Genomic DNA, 12,097 nt, shown 5'->3' with positions numbered 1-12,097 from the left:
TGAGAAATTTTATACACGCGTATTTATGAGGAATATTTTACATTAACTGTTATAGTATATCCGAATAACAGATATTTTTATACTATATCCGAACAATACATAATCAACTAACAAGTAACAGAAAACAAGGTTGTCTGATTGATATATACCAGTCGAGGCTTTATTTCACACGTGCGTCCCATAATCAAAGCTCTTAAGTCGTTCAATTATTACATGGCAGCTCAAGCAAAATAATACCGTTCTTTGCGGTAAGGACACAAGAAGCAGAAATAAAGGACATTACACAATTTGTTCAGTAAGAGAGCACTCAAATCATATAAGGCGAAGGTCTAGTATTGTTTGTTTCTGAAGATGAGCAGAAATTAAAAAAAATTGTAGGTACTGCACTGAGTAGCAGGCATCTCCTATCGTAGTTGTTCGATATACATTTATCTTCGAAGTGTCACGAACACAGTGGGATGTCATTTGTCTCGTTTGATATTTAATACTCACTGTTTCATCGGTTCCCTATTTTTCAAAGGGAACTGTACATACTGCAGGGCAGCGGTCATCAGCACAGTGCACGCTCGGACTAGAGGATAAGACATTACACCGGCGTGCATCCGTGGCTGCTGGCGGGTATGCTTCCTCTCTCCCCCTTCTGCACGACGGTGCATATTGTGATACATTTCTTACCCGTTACCCACTGACGACCACTACTGAACTGTTACAAATTTACGCACACAACAAAATGCCGCTAATTAGCAAAACTATGCAGTTAGCTTCATCAAATTTAGCTTAAATATGGTGCAATCTTTGTCGTTTTTCTACTGCTACTGCAGTTACTATATGCAGCACACACAGGTGACTTATCTGCGTATGAAACAGACAAAATGCAAAGCCGCCTGTGCCGAGACTTCAGTCAACATACCGTACCGAATACTTTATGTAAACTTTGCCGCTCTCATGTAGTTAATGGAATAATGTGCCGGGATTATCCTAATGTTTTTCACCTGAGTTGCGCGAAACGGAAGAATGTTGCATTTCCTAGCAGATAACCTCGTTAAGGTGCTCAATCTGCATTGTGTTGACTTTCACATGATTTATATCAATACTCCAACTCAGAAAACAGTAGAGCAAGTACAGTATTCACAAGGTTCCTAAGGTAATTCATACCGACATATTTAACATTCTCTGCAATGCTTTCTTGTATATAGTAAGATGATGTTTCTTTTTTCTCCCTTTTAAAAGCACGATGTTAGCAGGACTAACCGCTAGTATCTTGTCCACCTTCGCCGACACAGTTTACGTCAAGAACAGGGTCCTGGATTGAATTAGATTTGTCCCGGAATAAAAAAAAAATGGAAAAAAATTCTCGCTTCTATAAATTATTTTAAAAGTTCCTTATCATTTTCTCAAAACCCTGTTCAACAGATGTTCAACGCCGCCTATCGAGTTGTGTTAAAATAAAAAATGACAATGAAATAATGTATTAGATATTCTACAGTATATTTTGTACTCTCTTTGGAAGTTTGTTTATTATTAATAGGCTATAACCCTGTACTATGAAAAATTGTGACATCGAATACCATGGAGTCAAATGTGTAGTTACGTCAACGTACTTAGTATCATCACTATCCTGGATTTCTGATGGGAGAATGTCGCAAACCTGGTCACGAAGTGTGGACTCGCCTTTACTAATTGCTCACCTTGCAGTTCAGGTCCTTCTCTCTGGTGTTCATGGGTCGACATCTCACTATCACTTTTACACTCTCCGCCATTTTTTAAGTTTTCTGTAACAAGAGAAGATTAAGAGCATTAGAGCTACAGATCGTCTCGCACTCATCTTTACAAACAAACTCAGCAGTATCGTACGTATTGACGCTCACTGTGCATTTTAATAGAAACTTATGCTTTACGTAACATTGCACGCAACCATTACCCAACGGACGGCAGATTTGTGAATTTTCGAAGAGCAAGAAGTCACTTTTGTGAACCAAAATAACAGTAAAAGTTGATGAGAAGGTTTTCCTCCTATGGGATACTTCTCTTTCCAGTGAAATACAGCAAACTCAATACAGTAATATTTAATACCGATAGAACTTTTGCTATTGAAAATTGTTACTACTCATTATTTCGGGTTTAGAAGTTTCGTCAAGTAGGCTACTTCTAAACTTCTGTTTAAATCAGAGAAGTAAATTCATAACATGTAGTTTACAAAGAATGAAGAACCTCACATCTACGCGAAAACACGTTGCAATATTCCTTCTTATTTCTTATTATTCTTACCACTGCAGCTGATCGTAGGCTTCACGGGATCGGCATGACAAAGGACAAACATCCAGTTCCTTGCATGGCAAGTGCACGCTACCCACACAGCACAAGGCGCGGCGGATATATCTGTTGAGAGCTTGCATTTTAGTAAACCGTAGACCTAAACGAAAATATAGATGAGAAAATGCGAGTGTTTAATAAAAAATTAAATTAAATTATGGTTTGTTTAACGACGCTCGCAACTGCCGAGGTTATATCTAGCCCTAGTCATTATTGTAGGAAATTTACCCACAATTCATTTTCCCCTTTTGTTCACTTCCGTTTCTGTTCAAAGTTCTAAAAAAAAAAATGTAGTTCTCATTCCAGTGACATAAAATCAACAGAAAATATACTGTATTCTAAGTACACTCTTTGGCACGGAAAACGGTCGCTCTCTTGTAGCGTGACTTCCTGTAAGTGTCGTTTGGGTTAACGCGAAATTCACACCAGGAAATATTAAGCATTGAGGTTCGAGGATGAAGATAATGAACTCACCGGGCTTAATTTTATTTTTGAGCTACTTTAAATAATTTGCTTGGGACTTTGTAATGAAGTTGTATATCTTGGATTTTTTAAGCCAACCGATGAAGTTACAGTATTAATGAAATTTACACAGTCAATTGTCACTAAAATCATATTGGCCCTATCAGTTGTCGTCCATTCCTTGTACTAAAGCTCTCTGTAACAATGACGTCAATACTTCTGACAGATACATTTATAGATTCCTAACGTTCAGGAGCATATTCTTCGGTCCCATTCTTCTTCACTTGTTGAATTTCCCGCCTCTGTTTTTAAACATTCTTCTTCGCTTGTTGATTTGCCGACCTCACTTTCAATCCCAGCAACTTCACTATTTATTTCAATTATTTAAATCTTATGGCAACAGCGTTGGCAAATAGCATCACCTACCACTAAATGCGGGACCTTTTTACACATGCTACTAGTCACTTTTCTTTTACAGACTTGTGACGAATGTTTTTCAAGTCCGAAAGTGTTGCAACACTACAGATGACTCCAACTTTTCGTCTTTAATTTAGGCATATTGAACACTTACAACTTACAATGACAGAACACATCAAAATCGCCCTCTAAACTGAAGGGGAAAAGTTACAATGAAAGAACAGAACAAAATCACCCTCTAAACTGAAGAGAAAAAGTTGCACTGAGATTATAACAGGAAAAAAACAAACCCTCACGTGAAATCTATTAGTGAACCGTTGAGCGGATGTCGTAACATCTGGCTAAGCACGCGTGTGGATGTTTGGTATGAGCGTGTGACGTAATATACTGCATGCGACTTTGAACCTTAATGGCAACATTTTCAATTCTGATTTATTTAATATTTACCAAAGTATTAGAAATGCCACCATAAATTTTTTTTGTAATCGATTAAGAAATTGATTATCTCACCGTAAAAAATAGAGCATAGTAAAAAATATATTCGATTTGAAAATATTAACATCTCTCTATTTTACTGTAAGTTTTAATACATACTCGAAGCAAAAATCCATAATAACTCAAAAGTAAGTTTAAATATATAGAATCATCATTGTATTGGCACTATTTTTACGTTGATACAATGAAGCATGTCATTTTAATAATATTTTTAACAAAGTCTACATATCAACTTCCCGAATATTTCACCCTTCAATACTTTTCAACCATTGGTTATATGAAGTTCATATTAGGCCATTTAACTATTTATTATTATTATTATTATTATTATTATTATTATTATTATTATTATTATTATTATATTCATTTACTAGAATAATGCAAAATCAAGAACTTGACGTTACAAAATTTAAAATTTTGTATGGAATGACCCACTTGCAAATATTTCGTCGGCGTAGTCCTGTTGTTAATAGTAAAATATAGTACTTAACTCTCTCGGAAATTAGCAAATTGATTTCGGCATAATCATGTAGTGAAGATTACAGGATGTATTGTATGGAGTGGCGGCCATTATGTGTCAGTTTGAGTATTCATTAATGTTATCATCACGGCCGGGTATTTATGGAGATAGCGGAAATCACGACATAATAGATATACACTTAGTGCCAAAAAGAATGGGCCGGCCGACAATTTCTAAGTTCCAGAGACATACATTACGCATGCTCGTCTCGTCAACGCCGTAGTTCACTAGGTAACATATAATTAAACCATTTAAATTCGCTGTATTTTGTTTAAGAGGCTAAAATATGTAATAAAATCGAATGGCGGGTTGATTCTAGATACATCAGGGCCCTTGAAGAGTGAAATAGTAATAGAATTGATAAATACAAAATCGACCGGAGCGAATATGAACAGGAAAACCATGTATTATGCCGGACTGATATAAACATTTGCAGTAGCGTAAGTTGTTACGGCATTGGTATAACTTATTGAACAAGTTAGTAGTAGTAGCTCAAGGTTCGAATCTCCCCCCAATCTTCTTTTTTCTTTTTATTACACATTTGCCATCATATGTGTCTCGCAAAGCTATAATTATGTGGCGATATATCTTAGAATATGCCCAAACTCTAATAATAATAAACCTCCCTCTATGTTTCGAGCAATACTGCCATCTGTTAATATAACGTTCTGTCTCGTCATTAAGCTTGAAGATGGCACAGAAACAATAACTCATTGCCCTAGTTCGCATAGGTTATTCTGCGTATGCTACTCTCCGACAGGACTTCGATTGGAGAAATGTCATTTTCTCCGACCAGGTAATTGTCTCCAGTAGGCCTAACATTCTGTGTATGCTACTCTCCGACAGGACTTCGATTGAAGAAATGTCATTTTCTCCGACCAGGTAATTGTCTCCAGTAACATTCTGCGTATGCTACTCTCCGACAGGACTTCGATTGGAGAAATGTCATTTTCTCCGACGAGGTCATTGTCTCCAATAGCAATGATAGTACTGCCCTAATTTATTGTATGAATGACCACCGATACGCTTCGCGTGAGGGTCGCGTATTGGGGGTGGATGTCATACGATGGGGCAGGACTTCTGGAACGCATCCACGGTCTGTTTACGGCAGAAGTCTACGAACACATTTTGGCAACTGTAATGATCCCTTCCGCCCGAAAACGATATCCAGAAGGAACATTTTTCTTCCAGCAGGATAATCATCCGATACACACCGTCAACCGGATTCAAAGGTAGTTTACGAGGAGGCGTGATGTCGACCCAGTCGACTGGCCTCCAAATTCACCAGATATGAATCCGTTTCAAAATTTGTGGGTTGCAGTCAAAAGGATCCTACGCTCTAATTGGGCAGAACAACCACCCGTTCGGACACCTGAGGAATTGTGGGACAGAGTTCTAGATGCAAGGGAGAAGATGGCCAAGAATTTAGACCTGTTCCATAATCTTGTGGACTCCATGCCGCGCAAAATGAGGGCAGATGTTGACGCAGGTGGTTTGTGGACGAGATGCTAGTCCCCACCACAGGCCTTGTGTTGTTAATATATTAACAAATTGTTTGTTTTTGTTAATGTAATTATTTATTTGTGTTTGATATGCGTCCGTTTTTTTTAGGATGTGGAACAAGTATTTTTGTTTATACAGACCAGGTCTCGCCTATTAATAGCTCACAGATGATGGACAATAATATTTTTAAAAGGCAGGCATAACGAAGTTTGTTAACAAATGCGATTTCACATTTAAACTAATAAATTAAGTAAAAGTTAAAATTTAAAAAAATAATTTTTCCGTACCAGGAGGCGAACTCACAACCTATGGCACGGATGTCAGACTTCTTGCCACTGGGCCACACACTGCTCGTACGGTTTGTTACATTATAGACGGACGACTTTCAATGAAGAGACACCACAGCAATGCCTTGCACTGGGTTACGTTTACACGAGTGAACCGCGCGATAGAACTTAGCATTTCTATCGACCAAGAGTCGGCCCAATCTTTTTGCCGCTAAGTGTACATAGATTTTTCACTAGTCTTTAAGAATTAAGTGATTCTGATTAATAATAGCTATGCGGATAAAACTATCGCGACAAATTGCGAAATAGAGTTCCAATAGCAAAACATGAACACATTCGCGAATTATTACTATTGCGTCGTTTTATAGCAAATTTCATATTCTGAGTTTTTTCGGATTTTTTTTTTCACTTGAATTTGTTATATATCCAAATAGGCTACATTGCACGGTATTCCAGGTGTCCTGATCACAATAGTGAACTCAAAGACTGAGAATTCAACATTTCGATGTCAATTTGAAAGTGTTAATTTGAGGGCTGCAAGTTTTTTTTTTTTAAATGAATATGTGTTACATACAGTCTCAATCCAAAATATATTGTCTATTGGCCATACCGCACCTTTACCAGAATCCAACGAACCTTTAATATTAATTATTTGTAAAGTAACATTCTTACTAAGTTAATACTCCGAAATAATTTTATTTTCCAAAATTTCCATTAATCTCCGTCAAGAGTACAAATCAATCTCCAACAATCTCCGCCGACACCAATATTTAAAAACACAAATGATAAAATTAATTTCCATTAACAGCTGTCCTTGGTTATCAATGTTATTCATTCTCATCAGTCACGTTTTGTTAACTGACGTCAATTACTTCATTGTGCACATTTGCAATTCTTCTGCTATACATTCATTCAGTTAAATTATATATTATATTGTTTAAAGACTGTGGGTGCTATTCATAGACATTTCGCTAGCACGCGCTAAGAGCGTGCTAAACTAGCCCCGGCTATCGACTGGTTACTTGTACAGGATTCATATCATATCGTATCGCTAACACTGGTTTATGAATACGAAAAACGTTAGTTCGCTGATCATCCACCGGAAGCCCGCGCTAAGAATGTCTATGAATACGGCCCTGTATGATTATTCTTACGCTTCCACTGCTCAAATCGACAGTATCCTGTTTACCTTCTACATCTGATTTAGTAGCCGTAACAACCAGTTGTCCGTCTCAAATGGTAGATACAGAGAGACCAATTGGTATATATAGCCTACATATACATATACACATACATACGCATATATACACATACTGTACATATACATACACACATCTATACATACATACATGAGTAATATATATATATATTATACATTACTCTCAAACGGTTCAATCGACACTAAATAATCTAGTGGTTGATACAGCGTCCTTAAATACCAATCAACTAAACAAATCAGTAATATCGCAGTAAGAAGTTTCAGTTGTCCGATGAAGCTAAAGGAGTAATATGTAAAACATAAAACCCAGGTCCTACTCAACATGCAAACAAACTTTATTGTAACGACTCAACAGAATTTGAACTCAATCTTGGATGTATTGTATAATGAATTTGGGAACGTGTCCTTTCTTTTGTGCTGAGTGGTCAAAATTCTGTCGTTTATTATAATTTTATGGCATCTTTACGTTAAAATGTGGGATAATGGACACATGACGCCTGATGTGATAAGAGGCTCGGCGAGATCAATATTTCGCAAGGACTCATCATGAGTTTGAATTAATCATAATGTCGAAGTTTTAATGATACCTTGCCTCCGCTAGATATTCCTAAACCTTCGTGAACGTTTAACATAGTGACTTTGTTCCTGAAAGATACTCAGTATACAGGGTGCTTCAAAAACACGGGGCATAATTTCAGGTATGTATTTCCCACATGTAGACAATCAAAATGGTTCATTACAACATGTGTCCGGAAATGCTTCATTTCCGAGCTATGGCCTTCACAACATTGAAATTCACCGGAACGTTTTTCTTTCCGCAGGTCGTTGTCATTACAGAAGATGTTCAAAATGTCCACCTCCTGCTTGAATACAGACCTCACATCGATGTCTCATTGACCTGCGAACACGATCCCAAACTCCAGGAGTATTGCGTATGTCCTCAGAACATGCCACAATTCGATTCCGAAGGGATTCCAAATCAGGCACCGGAGACGAATAAACCAATGATTTTAAATGGCCCCACAAGTACAAATCGAGAGGGTTCAGATCAGATGAGCGTGGAGGCCAAGCAATTGGGCCACCTCTATCTATCCATCGATCAGGAAATCTTCGATCCAAGTACGCCTACACAACATTGAATGTAACCTTCGCCTCGGAATGAACTGTCAGAGTGCCCTCTTAATGTCTCCTTTGACGGCAACGACCTGTGGAAAGAAAAACGTTCCGGTGAATTTCAATGTTGTGAAGGCCATAACTCGGAAATAAAGCATTTCCGGACACATGTCGTAATGAACTATTTTGATTGTCTACATGTGGGAAATACATACCTGAAATTATGCCCCGTATTTTTGAAACACCCTGTATATATATGATTTTCAGTGACACAAGAAGGCTATTGCTACCACATATTGCGCATTCGTTACGTGAATTAAAAAACGTTCTAAGTTCAGTATGTATTTCATTTCGTGTTACATCCAGCTTCACAAAGCTTTTCGATCTAGTTACATTTTCAGTTCCGATCACAAATGTTCAGTGTTTCTCATCTCATTTTCTGCAATTTTCCAAGAGCACTTCGTCTTCCTTGCTATCTGTTTCTTTTTAGGTTCCATCTGAAGCAGTCATTGCAGTTAGATCATGCGTCACAAAATTTTAATGTTTCAGGAGAAACAAAGCATCATTGGCAGTAAGTAGGCTAAATAGAGCATGTTTCTGAATAAGATGGTCGGCGTAGGTGGCGTAGTCTCTAGTGCTCGAGGTTGCGGGTTCGATCCCGGTCCAGGGCGTACATATACATATGTATTATATATCTGTGAATTATTTCTTACTTTCACTCCTCCTATTGAACATTTTTTTCCAACCGAAAACTAAACGGCATTCGAATCTTGGAGAATAACAGTTCATCAGCAGTTCTCTTTACGCTATAGGCCTATCCCTCGTAACAATAGGGACGAAGTGCAATGGCACCGTACCCCAGATTCGCACAAACGGAAAAGTGGCTCATATTCTATTATGTCCCAATCGATTCACTGCTATACATTCATGTCAAAAGTTTAGCAGCATATATATTGCTGTTATTCTTGTGGTTGGGTTGATATTTTATTTAAAAGAGACGGTGTCATCTGAAAACTTTCTCAAGCCTGCGACTACTCACACACACAATTCTCGCCAGGGCGGAGGATCACGTATCAAACATGGCAGACCTCTTGAGTCCCGAGACATGTCGTTTTATTTTTTAACTTCAATATAATTCTACACTTCGAAAAAAAAATGTCACTGACATAAGGGAAAAATGATGAAAAAATTCTGAAAGTTACAGTTAGGGCACAAATGCAGGTATATTATACCATACTTCGGGTATCTTACAGCCAGGCTTAGGATCCCAGACAACTCAAGAATAAAGTGAAGTTACATTGCAACGGAGTACAGATAGAGTGAGGTGGTGAGTTGAGTTTTGTTTGCCTGTGCGTCAATGTACAGTTGTCACAAGAAAAAGTATCCGCTCTCTAGAAGCAAAGTTCCCTTCGGGTATCTTCGCTACAATTCGAAGGCAGGCGATGTTACATATTGTTGGGCAATGTTGCCTGACTTCTTCTTCTTCTTCTTCTTCTTCTTCTTCTGCCAATACACAGTTTTGTGTTGTTTTCCATCTGCGAACTACAAATGGAATTGGGCCAGCGTCGATGAGGTCTGTCTGTATCTCTTCGTCCTCGTGGATCGTAATACAATAGTCTCTTTGGTAAACGATGTTCAGGCATCCTAGGAAGGTGGTTTCTCCATTTACGTTGATAATGTTGGACATCTGCGGTCATCTCCTCAACTTCCCACTGATTTCTTATTTCTTCGCTCCTAATGCGGTCCCCCAAGGTAACACCTGTCAGTGATCGTAGAAATCTCATTTGTGATGCGTTGATTCTATTTATTTCCTTTTGCCGCAGTGTCCAACATTCACTGCCACATAACAGAGATGGTGTCGATATTATATTGTGAAATCGGATTTGGATATTTGCCTGATATCTACAGTTATAATTAAAACATTCTGTGTGTTGCTTGCTGGCGTAATGGTAGTGTTCCGGCCTTGTATTCGTGAGGTCCTGTGTTCGAATACAACCTAGTGCTTTTTATGTTATTTTTTGTTTTGTTTTTAAGAGAGAGAGACAAAATATACATAATTGCTCCTTTCTCTTTTATGATTATTTTAGTAATTAACAGCAGGTTCATGAATGTAATATCCCATGACTTCATCATTATTTATTATTATTATTATTATATTGTGGCTGCAAATGGAAAGAAAAAAAGATTTTATTCTCAACAAAAATATCTTTCGTGGCATAAACAAAACAATCTTACTGGCGTCTGCCTTAGAACATTCAAACAATTAAGCGTTAAAAAAAAGCCACGATTCAATATTATTTTAGTCCATCTTCCCCACATCTCGATCACATCTTTCATTCGAGTGGGCATGGAATCGACTAATCTTTCCAAGCGTCCTGGACATACATAAGTGTTCTGCCCATGGGCAGGTCTTTCACTGCAAACCCAGCATTCTCCAATCTTTCCTACTTTCTCCCTTCCTCTTAGTCTTCGCACATGATCCATATATCTTAATGTCGTCTATCATATCTTCTTCTGCCCCGAAGTCTTCTCCCGTTCACCATTCCTTCCAGTGCATCCTTCAGTAGGCAGTTTCTTCTTAACCAGTGACTCAACCAATTCCTATTTCTCTTTCTAATCAGTTTTAGCATAATTTTTTCTTCATCCACTTTTTCCAACACAACTTCATTTCTTATTCTCTCTGTTCACATCACATGCTCCATTCTTCTCCACATCCACATTTCAAATGCTGCTATTCGTTTCTCTTCATTTTGTTGTAATCTCCAGGTTTCTTCCCTATACAGTGCCACACTCCACACAAAGCACTTCAATAGTCTCTTCCTTACTTCTTTTTCCAGAGGTCCGCAGAAGATGCTCCTTTTTCTATTAAAAGCTTCCTTTGCTTATGTTTGCAGTTTTTCTAGGAAAGGACAGATGCGGTAACTTCCCGTTGTTTTCCGCACACCACTGTCTCTTTCGCATCTTAATAGATCCCAGGAGGCCCAAGCGTGGAGGTGAAGAGAGTGGATTTGACTAATTGGGCCCTTCGGACTTCACCGAAATTCACCGCAAGGGTTAAATATTAGTTCTATCGGGATTTTTGACCCGATCAGATACCGGGAAATCCCAATTAGACTTTGCCCCCGCATCCTGGACAAGCTTCTACAAATCATCAGAAAATCTTAGAGAGGGGGATTGGAACAAATTTTTCCGCAAAAGTGTCTATACTTGTTCCCTCGTAGTTCAGTCGGAAGAACGTCGGAATTTAAATGTCACCGTCTCAGGTTCAATTCCTCGTCACTTCTTTTCATTTTATTGTGTTTCAAGATAGTATAATGTAATAATATAAAGAGAAAAAACTAACACCAGTATTATGCAACTGTATTGCTCCAAACCTAATATTAAATTTAAGTTATTTATGTCCCTAAAAACGATAACAGAATATAAATGATAACTTGAATATTATTTATATCACTAAAGAACGACAACAGAATATAAATAACTTGAATATTATTTATATAGGATTACTAAAGAACGATAACAGAATATAAATGATAAATATCGTTGTGTTTAATTAATATAATATTATATTATATATAATTAATTATTTAAATGACATAACCTATTTTAGAAAGAAAAATGGTTATTTACATTATAATAATTACTTACATACAACACAGAGTATTTATACCGCGAAAGAGCAATAACAGAATATAAATAACTGTAATATTATTTATATCACTAAAGAACGATACAAGAATATAAATAACGTGAATATTATTTATATCG

General features: G+C 37.4%; 1 protein-coding gene across 4 annotated transcripts in view; it reads right to left on the bottom strand.

Annotated features, from left to right (window-relative positions):
* Positions 1-12,097, bottom strand: part of LOC138707376 (osmotic avoidance abnormal protein 3-like) — a 260,073-nt gene that overhangs the window by 175,389 nt on the left and 72,587 nt on the right. For all 4 annotated transcript variants that reach the window (XM_069836695.1, XM_069836699.1, XM_069836697.1 and 1 more), the window contains exon 2: positions 1,689-1,772. In XM_069836695.1, coding sequence (XP_069692796.1) covers positions 1,689-1,760 — 72 coding nt within the window. In that variant the 5' untranslated portion in view covers positions 1,761-1,772. The remainder of the gene's footprint in view (positions 1-1,688; positions 1,773-12,097) is intronic.

Source organism: Periplaneta americana, chromosome 10 (assembly GCF_040183065.1).
Source record: "Periplaneta americana isolate PAMFEO1 chromosome 10, P.americana_PAMFEO1_priV1, whole genome shotgun sequence".
Classification (NCBI taxonomy): domain Eukaryota; kingdom Metazoa; phylum Arthropoda; class Insecta; order Blattodea; family Blattidae; genus Periplaneta; species Periplaneta americana.
This window is presented reverse-complemented; position numbering and strand designations above follow the sequence as displayed.